The sequence below is a fragment of the Chaetodon trifascialis genome, chromosome 1, assembly GCF_039877785.1.
Source record: "Chaetodon trifascialis isolate fChaTrf1 chromosome 1, fChaTrf1.hap1, whole genome shotgun sequence".
In the NCBI taxonomy this organism is placed as follows: Eukaryota; Metazoa; Chordata; class Actinopteri; order Chaetodontiformes; family Chaetodontidae; genus Chaetodon; species Chaetodon trifascialis.
Genome location: NC_092056.1, coordinates 25,195,556 through 25,211,603, shown reverse-complemented (window position 1 = coordinate 25,211,603; position 16,048 = coordinate 25,195,556). Strand labels below are relative to the sequence as shown.

Below are 16,048 nucleotides of genomic sequence, written 5' to 3'. Positions count from 1 at the left end.
AAACTGTAAATTGCAACCTGCCACGAAAGCAAAAATATGGAGATAGAAGGCTCTTAACTCCATCAAAACACAAATCTGCTCCACTGACAAGAAACCTGAAGACAGGTGTTATTGTAACATGGTGATTTAATCTAGATGAGCTTAGTTTCGTGGCAGCGCTGACAATTATGAATGGGCAAATGTGCTATTCCTCTATCATCATTGTCTCTACTGTCAGTGGATCAAGTCAGTCTCTCATCCAGTCTCAGAACAGCTTATGTGGTGAACTTTTTTTTTTTATACAAAATGTAAAATTATGCCTAAATTGTAACAAATTCCAACTGCATGAAGGGAAGCGCATTGCATAATGAGAAGGTATGATCAAACTGCTGAAAAAGAGCAGAGACCCAAATGAATCTTTGGTGAACTTTGAGTGCAAGCTGGCTGACAAACGGCTGAAGCCAGTGGCGAGTGCATCTCACATTTTGTGTCTGAAAAGGCCTTCAGAGCAAAGGCGAGGCCTTGCCATCGAATGTTTTCTGACTGCTCAACGAAGCTATGTTTTGTGTTGAACAAAGCATAGCTTCAGGATTCAAGACATAAGTTATCTTTGCTTTATTCTCAGTGTAATGAATGTGTCTTCGAGGCACAGTGCAATAAAATATTACTGTGCTGAAACAATCATGCAGACATAAAGTGGTTTGTAGACGAGCAACAGGACCCCACATATCACTTTCTTCTGCGTTCATCAAAGCACTTCCAGAGCAGTCGGCTACAGCACAGAGACGTGCTTTAAGTGGAACAGTATATTAGTTACAATGAAAATAGCACATAAGACACAAACTGTCACTGTCATCTGGCATAGCACTGAAAAAAGCAGCGCTGCGCTCTGAGTGATGTTAACCGTAGCCTTTGGTGTCGCACGTCCTAGTGTGTTGCCCCGGCTGTCACCGGCAGCTCCTGTTGCACAGAAGGAAAAAATTAGGTGGAGGGGAGTGGAGAAAGAAGTGATTTCCACTGTGTGGTACAGCTGGAGTGAACTAGAATGCTAAATATGCACTTTGATGCGTGACCTTAAAATATGAGGAGCCATATAGTTGGAGTCTAGCACCCAGCTGGTCGTTCATCGTGGTTAGAATAGAAGTTTCATTAGCCAGAAGCCTTTTGTATCCAGTCCAAGCCAATCAAATTGATGCAAGCCCACAACAGGTATAATACCTTGCGCCATTTAGCATTGCTAATTTACTGTTAATATTAAAAACAACAAGACAGAGGAGCAAGTCATCACTGCAGTGATAACTTTGCAGAGCGGAAAAATCCCATTTGAAGGACATAAACTTGTTCAGCATCTTGCTTCCTGGCTTGTATTTTGTCTTCTGACCAGTAACTGTAGCAACACGCCCAAACATGTGTACCTTCATTGCTTTTTTTTTTTCCAACACAGAGCATTTGTTGGTCTGCGCACAGTCTTTGGTTTCTATATAGATCTTCAGCAAGGGTGATGTTGCGTCATACAATAGCATAACACTTGGAGGAGTAGTACTGTTGAAGCTGTCTTTCAGCATCAAACATGTATGCTATCACAATGCTTTCACTTTCAGTATGGGTTTTGGGAGAATGTTCTTGGTACCGAAATGCTTACAGAGGCATTGCTTTAGTGAGCACCACTTGAATACCTTAAGGAGAGCGATGTGAGCAGTGTGATGCTGAAGCTCTTGAATAGCTCGAAGGCATTCCTCAGCACAGGAGAGAGATAAGAATAGCACTCACTTGTCTCTCCTCTGTTGGCTCGCCAGTGTGACTGTGGGTTGGTGAGCATCGCTGCTCTAGAAGTAAAGAATGGCAAAGGGAAAGAAGCGGGTGCCCTCTGAGTGCAGCAGAGCAGCCTGGCCTTGGATATATTTGGCTTTGTCAGTTTGCATACAGATCTGCAATGGTCTGCAATTAGTCTGCTTCCTGTTTCAACACAGGATATGGCAGTGCTGTGAAGCTTGGCCATAGACGCTCTCAGGGCACATGCTAGCCAGTAAGTAGGCCCTCTGAAGGAGGTGCATCATTTTCATGGCTCTAAAATTACACCAAGCACTAAGTGGAAAACAACTGGCTTACGCTCAGTGGACCAAACGTCACCGTCCATGAAACAGACTGAATCAGAGTGAAAGGCATGGCCTCTTATTCATTGTATCCACTTCAGACGTGCAGAGGAAATCAAAGGCAGAGGAGATGTTACAGAGCACATTCTTAGCTAGAAGAATTGAGCTATGGATTACACTGACGTTGTGTGCAGTGCTTTGTTTTCTGTGTTTATTGATCTGTTCTGACATGACTCTGTTGGCTGCAGTCAGTGTAATGCGAGGCAGTGACCAGAGAACCCACGCTAACGTTGGACTCCAGCTACAACCCCCTCCCTGCCTCATACGAAGTACTGGAAAATACGTGTCAGCTACTTCCTCCTTCTCCCTCCCCATTTCAACTTCCTGTTCTCTTGGCTGGTCGGAAGTGAGATGCTTTGAATGGAAGCTACTGCAGGAGGCCTTTTTCAGATACTGTTACACTTCCAAACTGTTTCAATGTTTAGTATGCTGCCACTGAATTACCATGAAGGATCACAGTTTAAATAAAAAAAAACGCACTTTGAAAGGACTCAACCACACATTTGACACACATGCTCTTCTGGGCACATTCATCCATCCAAACACATGGACTCTTTTTAGGTGTAAACAGGTGTGTGTTCTCTCATCACTTACAGTTCACAGTTTATGTCTCTCCGTTCTTTATCACTCTTCCCCCCTCTTCTTTCTCTGTTGGCAGCTCTCTCCTTCACTCTCTTGCCTTTCTGTCACTGTGTCAAGGTCACCTTTAAAAGTCGAGTAATTGGCTGCAAAGATGTTTGACACATTTTTCTAACATCAGAAAGCTTCCTTCATTTACTGTTTCACAATGTCAAGTTTTGCATCCATCCATATATCTCGAGAAAACAAAGATACTTACAGAGTTAGAAAGTCACCTTTTATCTAGCAGCGTATGTTTTAGCTGTCTTAGCTAAACTTTATTCATTAGAGGAATATAAATGGCATAGATACTATGAATCATTATTTTAACTACTGATTATTGTTAACTACTCCACTTTCTTACAGACATATTGTATTTCCTCATCTTTAGGCCCTGGCTGTGAGGTACTATCTCCAGCCACCATTTCTTAGTTTTTTCACAAAGGTGAACAGTGTTTCCTCTAGGATTTTTTTCAGCAGCGGGGGCAGGCTCTCTGGGGAGCCGTGGTGGCATAAACAAATGACTCTTGACTGCAGATGTAGTTGACCAATCATGTGCGGCTCGAACGGAAAAAAAGTCGAGAAAAAAGTCGAGCCAAAGCAGCTCTCGCTCCGGCTCCAGGCAGGAGCCGGCTCTGATCGTTCACTTCAAAGAGCGGCTCTGAGAGCCGTTTCATTCGCGACCGACACATTACTACTGACTAGCGTCATCTTCATCAGCTGTCTTTCTCTTCTTAGAGAAATATTTGAACAAGCTCATCTGAAAATGCAGTCAGCACTTATACCATTGCGTGTAGATATTAGCTTAATGCTATCAATTAGTTTACTCACGTTAGCGACACTGAGTTGGCACTGGGCCCAATTAACTTACTACCGATATGTTACGTAATGTTAGCTGGCCATCAATATTTTGCAAATGTCTATTTAACTTGTAAAATCTATTATGAGTTATCTTAAGCTAATAATTCTACCTTTTCTTTGGTAAGTCGCTGCCCTATTTTCCAAGAGGACACCCCTCTGACTTTCTGACCTGGTGCCTGGGTGCTTGACGTGATGTCACTTTCAAGTCCGCACTCTCACAAGTAATTAGCATCAGACTCTGCTGTGAAGGTGGAGACATGCGTGGTGTATTTGCCACAATAAAAGAAAAAAAGAAAAAAAAAAAGAAATTTGAAGGAGCAGCGGCTAGGATTTAGGAATGGCGGCACGCCACTCCTAAATGAATGTAGAGGAAATACTGGTGAAGCATACTCTCTCCGGTTAACATTAAGTCAAAGGGAAACAGTAAGCGGTCAGTTGCATTGACGGCCATTGTTCACTTATGTGGTGTGATCATTAAAACCCTTTGTACATCTTGTGTAGCTGAATCTATTTCATGCTACATAATTCTCTGAATTACAAGCTTCACCAGTTATACCAACCCTAACTGTAGGAGAAGCTCATACGTGAAGTGAAATACTGTCAGGTAATTTGAGGCCCAAACATTTGAAATGGTCGCTCTTCTGCTTGCCTGGGAAGGCTGATGTGGTTGCTAAGTTGAGCTTCACTGTCACTTTCTGTGGTCATGCACCTGTCCATGTTAGCAGTGTGCACACTTCAGCAGAGGTCTGTGTGTCTTCACTTCAGGATACAGCCTTTAAAATAAACCAATTGTATTTTTAATACTTTTTTTTTTCTTTACAGCTCTGATGGTACTAGCTGAACAGTGACCGCTTCCTGCCTGAGGACACCTGCTGCCCAATTCCCTTCAACATGTCTGGGATGCATGTAAGTGAAACACACATTGCATTATGGTGTTATTTTTTCATTTTCAGATTTATCCATGCGGTGCACAGGTTAACAGGTATTATTTCTTAAACCCTACCCTCTCTACATTTCATACAACTGCACACATCTACACAAGGAACTGCTCACAGTAAGCAGCATCTGCTCCTGTTGGCTTCTTTGCAGCCATGTTGACATGTTGATGATAGTTGAAGGGATGTCGATCAGCATCTGGTCATTTCTTTAACTGATTCTGAAGATTCTTCAGAATTTACCTAAGTAACTAAAACTGAAAAATAAATCAACTAAACTACTAACTAATCAACTTTTTCTGACATCAAGACTGACCACTCAAGAATGTCTTCATTCTTTGTTTGTCTTTAAGCAAAACTGAGGCTTCCTGCTTTACTACAGAGCTGCAATCCTAACTAGACAATTTCCCCCTGGGAAATTTTGAAAGGGCCACGGGTGCCGCCGCCGGACGATGCCAACCGCTAATGCTAAGCTGACATTAGCATGTCAAATAACACGTTAAAAACATCTGAACCATAATCAGAATGCCTTGAACAATCGTTTTAGCCAAGGTTAGCATGTTAGCATTAGCATGCTAGGCTAACATTAGCATGTCAAATAACACATTAAAAACCTCTGAACCATCATTAGAACGCCCTCAAGAATCATTTTAGCCAAGGTTAGCATGTTAGCATTAGCATGCTAACATTAGCATGTCACGTAACACATTAAAAACCTCTGAACCACCATTAGAACGCAATGAACATTCATTTTAGCCAAGGTTAGCATTTTAGCTTTAGCATGTTAGCATTGTGGCTAATGCTAACAGGGCAACATCATTCAATACCTCACTAACATTTACAACTCACCGGTAATAGGCTAGGCTGTGGCTCATTGTCAAGCCACTGCATAGCTGCAGCTAAAGCTACATATGTGTGTGTGTGTGGGAGAGGGGTGCTCAGAGAAGTACTGAGGCTCAGTGGTTGCCATTGTAACTTGAGGTGGCCTGATCAATGATGTCACCCACTCAGACACAGGTGCAGACACACATGCATTGCATTGGAGTCAAAGAGGAGCAGACAGAAACGTCTGAATTTGGCCTCCGCGCACCCCTCGAACAAACGCTTCTCACGCCAACACCGAAACTCCTATTGCCGAGATTTTTTCACCGTGAGAGCCACAAGGCTTTGCTCTACAAGCTGATCACTTTCTTTTTACGCTGGGCTTAAAACTGCGGATTTTACAGCGAGTTAAAAACACGCTTGGTTTCTGTTTCTCCAGTTTTTGATTTGTATTGGACCTTATGGGCGAGGTCAGAGGCGCTCTCCTCGCTCAGAGGCTGAGAACTCAAAAACCGTAATTCCTATCGCTTAGCCAGGCACATCGTGAGAATCAGCGCAAGCGGCACTACAACTCTGGAAATTTTCACGCGCCTAGAGCGAAATTTGTGCCTTGGAGGAGCGTGGAAACCCGAACTTTTCACACCATTTTCAGTGGTTCTCTCCACTCTGGCAGTTAATCCCCTCCACTCTAGCGCGAACATTCCGTGCAATACACACCCATTATAAACTCAAAATTTCTCCCAAAACGCTCACGGTCATCAAACGGCGACTGCTCAAAAACTATACGACCTATCGAAACGAGAATTACAACATCAATAGACGAGACTTGTGTCTACGTTTTAACGTTGGAACGGCGTCTCTAGGCGAACGTATGCCGGAGCAGTAGCCCGTTGAAAAAGGTGAAGATTTTTTCGCATTTTTCGGCTCGTCCCATTCATTTCTTATGGAGAATTTATCGCAGTTTTTCGCGTCTTACGACGCGAAAAACTGCGATAAATTTACGATACGTACAAGCACAGCGATCCCGATCGAGACGCACGTTTTGATATATCATTCGCCCGGGTGCTCCCAAAACTCTAGGACTAGTAGCGAATTAAAATTTGACACGGAAGAGGAAGAATAATAACTAGACAAATTCCCCTCGGCGGGAAATTTGGAGAGTGATACAGTGCGCAAACGCCGGGCCGTGTTGCTGACAGAGGTCAGTGTCCAGTACTAAAAACACAACGCAAAGCTAACATTAGCATATCAAAAAACACATTGAGAAGGTCTCAAACATCATTATAATGCCTTACCAATCATTTTAGCCAAGGTTAGCATGTTAGCATTAGCATGCTAAAATTAGCATGTCAAATATCACATTAAAAACCTCTGAACCCCCATTAGAATGCGATGAACATTCATTTTAACGTATGTTAGCATATTAGCATTAGCATGCTAACATTAGCATGTTAGCACGCCAAACCGACATCAACAGGTATACCTCCAGGCACCAACAAGTTCATAGGACCTCATGTTAGCATTAGCATGTTAGCATTGTGGCTAACGCTAACAGGCCAACATCACTCATTACATCACCAACACATACAACTCACCAGTAGGTAGCTTGGCTGTGGCTGGTTAGCATGTCACTACAGAGCTTAATGGAGAACTGATCATTTGACTGAGCTGCACAGCTGCAGCTAAAGCTACATATGTGTGTGTGTGTGGGAGAGGCAATCAGGCTCAGAGGTTGCCATGGAAACTTGAGGTGGCCTGATCCATGATGTCACCCACTCAGACACAGGTGCGGACACACATGCATTTGATTAGAGTCAATGAGGAGCAGACACAGAAATGTCTGAATTTGGCCTCTGCGCACCCCTCGAACAAACGCTTCTCACACGAAGACCGAAAGTCCTATTGCCAAAATTTTTTCACCGTCAGAGCCACAAGGCTTTGCTGTACATGCTGATCACTTTGTTTTTTCGCTGGGGTCAAAATTGCGGATTTTACAGCGAGTTAAAAACATGGTTGGTTTCTGTTTCTCCTGTTTTTGATTTGTATTGGACCTTATGGGCGAGGTCAGAGGTACTCTCCTCGCTCAGAGGATCATAACTCAAAAACCGCAAGTCCTATCGCTTAGCCAGGCACATCGTGAGAATCAGCACAAGCGGCACTACAACTCTGGAAATTTTGACGCATGTAGAGCGAAATTTCTGCTTTGGAGGAGCGTTGAAAGACGAAAGTTTCAGGCAATTTTCAGAGCTTCTCTCCACTCTGGCAGTTAAACCCCTCCACTCTAACACAACATTCCGTGCAATACACACTCATTATAAAGTCACAATTTTTCCCAAAAACGGTCACGGTCATTGAACGGCGACTGATCAAAAACTACATGACCTATCAAAACGAGATTTAAGACACCAATAGACGAGATTTGTGTCTACGTTTTAAAGTTGGAATGGCGTCTCTAGGTGAAAGTATGCCGGAGCAGTAGCCCTTTGAAAAAGGGGGAGATTTTTTTGCATTTTTCGGCTCGTCCCATTCATTTTTTATGGGAAACGCATGAGACGAGCCTGAGAAACGTCTGAATTTGGCCTCTGCGCACCCCTCGAACAAACGCTTCTCACACGAAGACCGAAAGTCCTATTGCCAAAATTTTTTCACCATCAGAGCCACAAGGCTTTGCTGTACACGCTGATCACTTTCTTTTTCCGCTGGGCTCAAAAAAGCGGATTTTACAGCGAGTTAAAAAACGGTCGGTTTCTGTCTCTCCTGTTTTTGATTTGTATTGGACCTTATGGGCCAGGTCAGAGGCGCTCTCCTCGCTCAGAGGCTGAGAACTCAAAAACCGTGAGTTCTATCGTTTAGCCAGGCACATTGTGAGAATCAGCGCAAGCGGCACTACAACCCTGGAAATTTTCACGCGCGTAGAGCGAAATTTGTGCTTTGGAGAAGCGTGGAAAGACAAAAGTTTCACACACTTTTCAGAGCGTCTCTCCACTCTGGCAGTTAATCCCCTCCACTCTAGCGCGAACATTCCGCGCAATACACACCCATTGAAAATCCAGCGGTTGCCGTGGGGACGACGTTTTGCGTTTTTCGCGTCTTACGACGCGAAAAACGCGTATTCTGTAGAGAAAAATAATAGCCATCGATTCCCGATCGAGCCGCACGTTTTGATATATAATTTGCCTGGGTGCTCGCTATCGTTTATGACTAGTAGCGAACCGAAAAAAGTACGGAAGAGGAATAATAATAAGTTGAAGAAGAAGAAGAAGAAACACGCAGAAGAACAATAGTGTTCAGTGCTTCGCACTGAACACAGCAGGGGCTTCGCCCCTGCTGTGTTCAGTGCTCAGCACTGTATCACTAATAATAACTAGACAATTTCCCCCTGGGAAATTTTGAAAGGGCCACGGGTGCCGCCGCCGGACGATGCCAACCGCTAATGCTAAGCTGACATTAGCATGTCAAATAACACGTTAAAAACATCTGAACCATCATTAGAATGCCTTGAACAGTCATTTTAACCAAAGTTAGCATGTTAGCATTAGCATGCTAGGCTAACATTAGCATGTCAAATAACACATTCAAAACCTCTGAACCATCATTAGAATGCCTTCAAGGATCATTTTAGCCAATGTTAGCATGTTAGCATTAGCATGCTAACATTAGCATGTCGAATAACACATTAAAAACCTCTGAACCACCATTAGAACGCAATGAACATTCATTTTAGCCAAGGTTAGCATTTTAGCTTTAGCATGTTAGCATTGAGGCTAATGCTAACAGGGTAACATCATCCAATACCTCACTAACATTTACAACTCACTAGTAGTAGGCTAGGCTGTGGCTCATTGTCAGGCCACTGCATAGCTGCAGCTAAAGCTACATGTGTGTGTGTGTGTGGGAGAGGGGTGCTCAGAGAAGTACTGAGGCTCAGTGGTTGCCATTGTAACTTGAGGTGGCCTGATCAATGATGTCACCCACTCAGACACAGGTGCAGACACACATGCATTTGATTGGAGTCAATTAGGAGCAGGGACAGAAACGTCTGAATTTGGCCTCTGCGCACCCCTCGAACAAACGCTTCTCACGCCAACACCGAAACTCCTATTGCCGAAATTTCTTCACCATCAGAGATACAAGGCTTGGCTGAACACGCTGATCACTTTCTTTTTTCACTAGGGTCAAAAATGGCGATTTTACAGCGAGTTAAAAAATGGCTTGCTTCTGTCTCTCCTGTTTTTGATTTGTATTGGACCTTATGGGCCAGGTCAGAGGTACTCTCCTCGCTCAGAGGCTCATAAATCAAAAACCGCAAGTCCTATCATTTAGTCAGGCACATCGTGAGAATCAGCGCAAGCTGCACTACAACTCTGGAAAGTTTCACACACGTAGAGCGAAATTTGTGGTTTGGAGAAGCGTGGAAAGAAAAAATTGCAAACACTTTTCAGAGCCTCTCTCCACTCTGGCAGTTAATCCCCTCCACTCTAGCGCGAACATTCCGTGCAATACACACCCATTATAAACTCAAAATTTCTCCCAAAACGCTCACGGTCATCAAACGGCGACTGCTCAAAAACTATACGACCTATCGAAACGAGAATTACAACATCAATAGACGAGACTTGTGTCTACGTTTTAAAGTTGGAACGGCATCTCTAGGCGAACGTATGCCGGAGCAGTAGCCCGTTGAAAAAGGTGAAGATTTTTTCGCATTTTTCGGCTCGTCCCATTCATTTCTTATGGAGAATTTATCGCAGTTTTTCGCGTCTTACGACGCGAAAAACTGCGATAAATTTACGAAACGTAATAGCACAGCGATCCCGATCGAGACGCACGTTTTGATATATCATTCGCCCGGGTGCTCCCAAAACTCTAGGACTAGTAGCGAATTAAAATTTGACACGGAAGAGGAAGAATAACTAGACAATTTCCCCCTGGGAAATTTTGAAAGGGCCACGGGGGCCGCCGCCGGACCATGCGAACAGCTGCTAATGCTAAGCTGACATTAGCATGTCAAATAACATGTTAAAAACATCTGAACCATCATTAGAACGCCGTCAAGAGTCATTTTAGCCTAAGTTAGCATATTAGCATTAGCATGCTAGGCTAACATTAGCATGTCAAATAATACATTAAAAACCTCTGAACCATCATTAGAACGCCCTCAAGAATCATTTTAGCCAATGTTAGCATATTAGCATTAGCATGCTAACATTAGCATGTCGAATAACACATTAAAAACCTCTGAACCACCATTAGAACACAATGAACATTCATTTTAGCCAAGGTTAGCATTTTAGCTTTAGCATGTTAGCATTGTGGCTAATGTTAACAGGGTAACATCATCCAATACCTCACTAACATTTACAACTCACTAGTAGTAGGCTAGGCTGTGGCTCATTGTCAGGCCACTCCATAGCTGCAGCTAAAGCTACATATGTGTGTGTGTGGGAGAGGGGTGCTCAGAGAAGTACTGAGGCTCAGTGGTTGCCATTGTAACTTGAGGTGGCCTGATCAATGATGTCACCCACTCAGACACAGGTGCAGACACAGGTGCATTTGATTGGAGTCAATGAGGGGCAGACAGAGAAACGTCTGAATTTGGCCTCTGCGCACCCCTCGAACAAACGCTTCTCACACGAAGACCGAAACTCCTATTGCCGAAATTTCTTCACCATCAGAGCTACAAGGCTTGGCTGAACACGCTGATCACTTTCTTTTTTCACTGGGGTCAAAAATGGCGATTTTACAGCGAGTTAAAAAATGGCTTGCTTCTGTCTCTCCTGTTTTTGATTTGTATTGGACCTTATGGGCCAGGTCAGAGGTACTCTCCTCGCTCAGAGGCTCATAAATCAAAAACCGCAAGTCCTATCATTTAGTCAGGCACATCGTGAGAATCAGCGCAAGCGGCACTACAACTCTGGAAAGTTTCACACACGTAGAGCGAAATTTGTGGTTTGGAGAAGCGTGGAAAGAAAAAATTGCAAACACTTTTCAGAGCCTCTCTCCACTCTGGCAGTTAATCCCCTCCACTCTAGCACAACATTCCGTGCAATACACACCCATTATAAACTCACAATTTCTCCCAAAACGCTCACGGTCATTTAACTGCGACTGCTCAAAAACTATACAACCTATCAAAACGAGAATTAATACACCAATACACGAAACTTGTGTCTGCGTTTGAAAGTTCGAATGGTGTCTCTAGGTCAACATATGCCGGAGCAGTAGTCCGTTGAAAAAGGGGGAGATTTTTTCGCATTTTTCGGCTCGTCCCATTCATTTCTTATGGGAAACGCATGAGACGAGCCTGAGAAACGTCTGAATTTGGCCCCTGCGCACCCCTCGAACAAACGCTTCTCACACGAAGACCAAAACTCCTATTGCCGAAATTTCTTCACCATGAGAGCTACAAGGCTTTGCTGTACACGCTGATCACTTTGTTTTTTCGCTGGGCTCAAAAATGCGGATTTTACAGCGAGTTAAAAAATGGCTGGTTTCTGTTTCTCCTGTTTTTCATTTGTATTGGACCTTATGGGCGAGGTCAGAGGTACTCTCCTCGCTCAGAGGCTGAGAACTCAAAAACCGTAATTCCTATCGCTTAGCCAAGGACATCGTGAGAATCAGCGCAAGCGGCACTACAACCTTGGAAAGTTTCACGCGCGTAGAGTGAAATTTGTGCTTTGGAGGAGCGTGGAAAGACGAAAGTTTCACGCAATTTTCAGAGCTTCTCTCCACTCTGGCAGTTAATCCCCTCCACTCTAGCACGAACATTCCGCGCCATACACACCCATTATAAATCCAGCGGTTGCCGCGGGGACGAACTTTTGCGTTTTTCGCGTCTTACGACGCGAAAAACGCGTATTTTGCCGAGAAAAATAATAGCACAGCGATCCCGATCGAGCCGCACGTTTTGATATATCATTCGCCCGGGTGCTCCCAAAACTCTAGGACTAGTAGCGAATTAAAATTTGACACGGAAGAGGAAGAATAACTAGACAAATTCCCCTCGGCGGGAAATTTGGAGAGTGATACAGTGCGCAAACGCCGGGCCGTGTTGCTGACAGAGGTCAGTGTCCAGTACTAAAAACACAACGCAAAGCTAACATTAGCATATCAAAAAACACATTGAGAAGGTCTCAAACATCATTATAATGCCTTACCAATCATTTTAGCCAAGGTTAGCATGTTAGCATTAGCATGCTAAAATTAGCATGTCAAATATCACATTAAAAACCTCTGAACCCCCATTAGAATGCGATGAACATTCATTTTAACGTATGTTAGCATATTAGCATTAGCATGCTAACATTAGCATGTTAGCACGCCAAACCGACATCAACAGGTATACCTCCAGGCACCAACAAGTTCATAGGACCTCATGTTAGCATTAGCATGTTAGCATTGTGGCTAACGCTAACAGGCCAACATCACTCATTACATCACCAACACATACAACTCACCAGTAGGTAGCTTGGCTGTGGCTGGTTAGCATGTCACTATAGAGCTTAATGGACAATTGATCATTTGACTGAGCTGCACAGCTGCAGCTAAAGCTACATATGTGTGTGTATGGGAGAGGCAATCAGGCTCAGAGGTTGCCATGGAAACTTGAGGTGGCCTGATCCATGATGTCACCCACTCAGACACAGGTGCGGACACACATGCATTTGATTGGAGTCAATGAGGAGCAGACACAGAAATGTCTGAATTTCGCCTCTGCGCACCCCTCGAACAAACGCTTCTCACACGAAGACCGAAAGTCCTATTGCCAAAATTTTTTCACCGTCAGAGCCACAAGGGTTTGCTCTACAAGCTGATCACTTTGTTTTTTCGCTGGGGTCAAAATTGCGGATTTTACAGCGAGTTAAAAACATGGTTGGTTTCTGTTTCCCCTGTTTTTGATTTGTATTGGACCTTATGGGCCAGGTCAGAGGTACTCTCCTCGCTCAGAGGATCATAACTCAAAAACCGTAAGTCCTATCGCTTAGCCAGGCACATCGTGAGAATCAGCACAAGCGGCACTACAACTCTGGAAATTTTGACGCACGTGGAGCGAAATTTGTGCTTTGGAGGAGCGTTGAAAGACGAAAGTTTCAGGCAATTTTCAGAGCTTCTCTCCACTCTGGCAGTTAAACCCCTCCACTCTAACACAACATTCCGTGCAATACACACTCATTATAAAGTCACAATTTTTCCCAAAAACGGTCACGGTCATTGAACGGCGACTGATCAAAAACTACATGACCTATCAAAACGAGATTTAAGACACCAATAGACGAGATTTGTGTCTACATTTTAAAGTTGGAATGGCGTCTCTAGGTGAAAGTATGCCGGAGCAGTAGCCCTTTGAAAAAGGGGGAGATTTTTTTGCATTTTTCGGCTCGTCCCATTCATTTCTTATGGGAAACGCATGAGACGAGCCTGAGAAACGTCTGAATTTGGCCTCTGCGTACCCCTCGAACAAACGCTTCTCACGCCTACACCGAAACTCCTATTGCCAAAATTTTTTCACCGTGAGAGCCACAAGGCTTTGCTCTACGAGATGATCACTTTCTTTTTCCGCTGGGCTCAAAAAAGCGGATTTTACAGCGAGTTAAAAAACGGTCGGTTTCTGTCTCTCCGGTTTTTGATTTGTATTGGACCTTATGGGCGAGGTCAGAGGCGCTCTCCTCGCTCAGAGGCTGAGAACTCAAAAACCGTGAGTTCTATCGTTTAGCCAGGCACATTGTGAGAATCAGCGCAAGCGGCACTACAACCCTGGAAATTTTCACGCGCATAGAGCGAAATTTGTGCCTTGGAGGAGCGTGGAAAGACGAAAGTTTCAGACACTTTTCAGAGCGTCTCTCCACTCTGGCAGTTAATCCCCTCCACTCTAGCGCGAACATTCCGCGCAATACACACCCATTGAAAATCCAGCGGTTGCCGTGGGGACGACGTTTTGCGTTTTTCGCGTCTTACGACGCGAAAAACGCGTATTCTGTAGAGAAAAATAATAGCACACCGAGTCCGATCGAGCCGCACGTTTTGATATATAATTCGCCTGGGTGCTCGCTATCGTTTTTGACTAGTAGCGAATCAAAAAAAGTACGGAAGATGAAAAATAATAACTAGACAAATTCCCCTCGGCGGGAAATTTGGAGAGTGATACAGTGCGCAAACGCCGGGCCGTGTTGCTGACAGAGGTCAGTGTCCAGTACTAAAAACACAACGCAAAGCTAACATTAGCATATCAAAAAACACATTGAGAAGGTCTCAAACATCATTATAATGCCTTACCAATCATTTTAGCCAAGGTTAGCATGTTAGCATTAGCATGCTAAAATTAGCATGTCAAATATCACATTAAAAACCTCTGAACCCCCATTAGAATGCGATGAACATTCATTTTAACGTATGTTAGCATATTAGCATTAGCATGCTAACATTAGCATGTTAGCACGCCAAACCGACACCAACAGGTATACCTCCAGGCACCAACAAGTTCATAGGACCTCATGTTAGCATTAGCATGTTAGCATTGTGGCTAACGCTAACAGGCCAACATCACTCATTACATCACCAACACATACAACTCACCAGTAGGTAGCTTGGCTGTGGCTGGTTAGCATGTCACTATAGAGCTTAATGGAGAACTGATCATTTGACTGAGCTGCACAGCTGCAGCTAAAGCTACATATGTGTGTGTGTGGGAGAGGCAATCAGGCTCAGAGGTTGCCATGGAAACTTGAGGTGGCCTGATCCATGATGTCACCCACTCAGACACAGGTGCGGACACACATGCATTTGATTGGAGTCAATGAGGAGCAGACACAGAAATGTCTGAATTTGGCCTCTGCGCACCCCTCGAACAAACGCTTCTCACACGAAGACCGAAAGTCCTATTGCCAAAATTTTTTCACCGTCAGAGCCACAAGGCTTTGCTGTACACGCTGATCACTTTGTTTTTTCGCTGGGGTCAAAATTGCGGATTTTACAGCGAGTTAAAAACATGGTTGGTTTCTGTTTCTCCTGTTTTTGATTTGTATTGGACCTTATGGGCGAGGTCAGAGGTACTCTCCTCGCTCAGAGGATCATAACTCAAAAACCGTAAGTCCTATCGCTTAGCCAGGCACATCGTGAGAATCAGCACAAGCGGCACTACAACTCTGGAAATTTTGACGCACGTGGAGCGAAATTTGTGCTTTGGAGGAGCGTTGAAAGACGAAAGTTTCAGGCAATTTTCAGAGCTTCTCTCCACTCTGGCAGTTAAACCCCTCCACTCTAACACAACATTCCGTGCAATACACACTCATTATAAAGTCACAATTTTTCCCAAAAACGGTCACGGTCATTGAACGGCGACTGATCATAAACTACATGACCTATCAAAACGAGATTTAAGACACCAATAGACGAGATTTGTGTCTACGTTTTAAAGTTGGAATGGCGTCTCTAGGTGAAAGTATGCCGGAGCAGTAGCCCTTTGAAAAAGGGGGAGATTTTTTTGCATTTTTCGGCTCGTCCCATTCATTTCTTATGGGAAACGCATGAGACGAGCCTGAGAAACGTCTGAATTTGGCCTCTGCGTACCCCTCGAACAAACGCTTCTCACGCCTACACCGAAACTCCTATTGCCAAAATTTTTTCACCGTGAGAGCCACAAGGCTTTGCTCTACAAGATGATCACTTTCTTTTTCCGCTGGG

General features: G+C 44.1%; 1 protein-coding gene across 1 annotated transcript in view; it reads left to right on the top strand.

The window, feature by feature from the left end:
* Nucleotides 1-16,048, top strand: part of LOC139334888 (tyrosine-protein kinase CSK) — a 58,993-nt gene that overhangs the window by 23,376 nt on the left and 19,569 nt on the right. Inside the window, exon 2 of the mRNA XM_070968137.1 lies at nucleotides 4,434-4,517. Coding sequence (XP_070824238.1) covers nucleotides 4,503-4,517 — 15 coding nt within the window. The 5' untranslated portion in view covers nucleotides 4,434-4,502. The remainder of the gene's footprint in view (nucleotides 1-4,433; nucleotides 4,518-16,048) is intronic.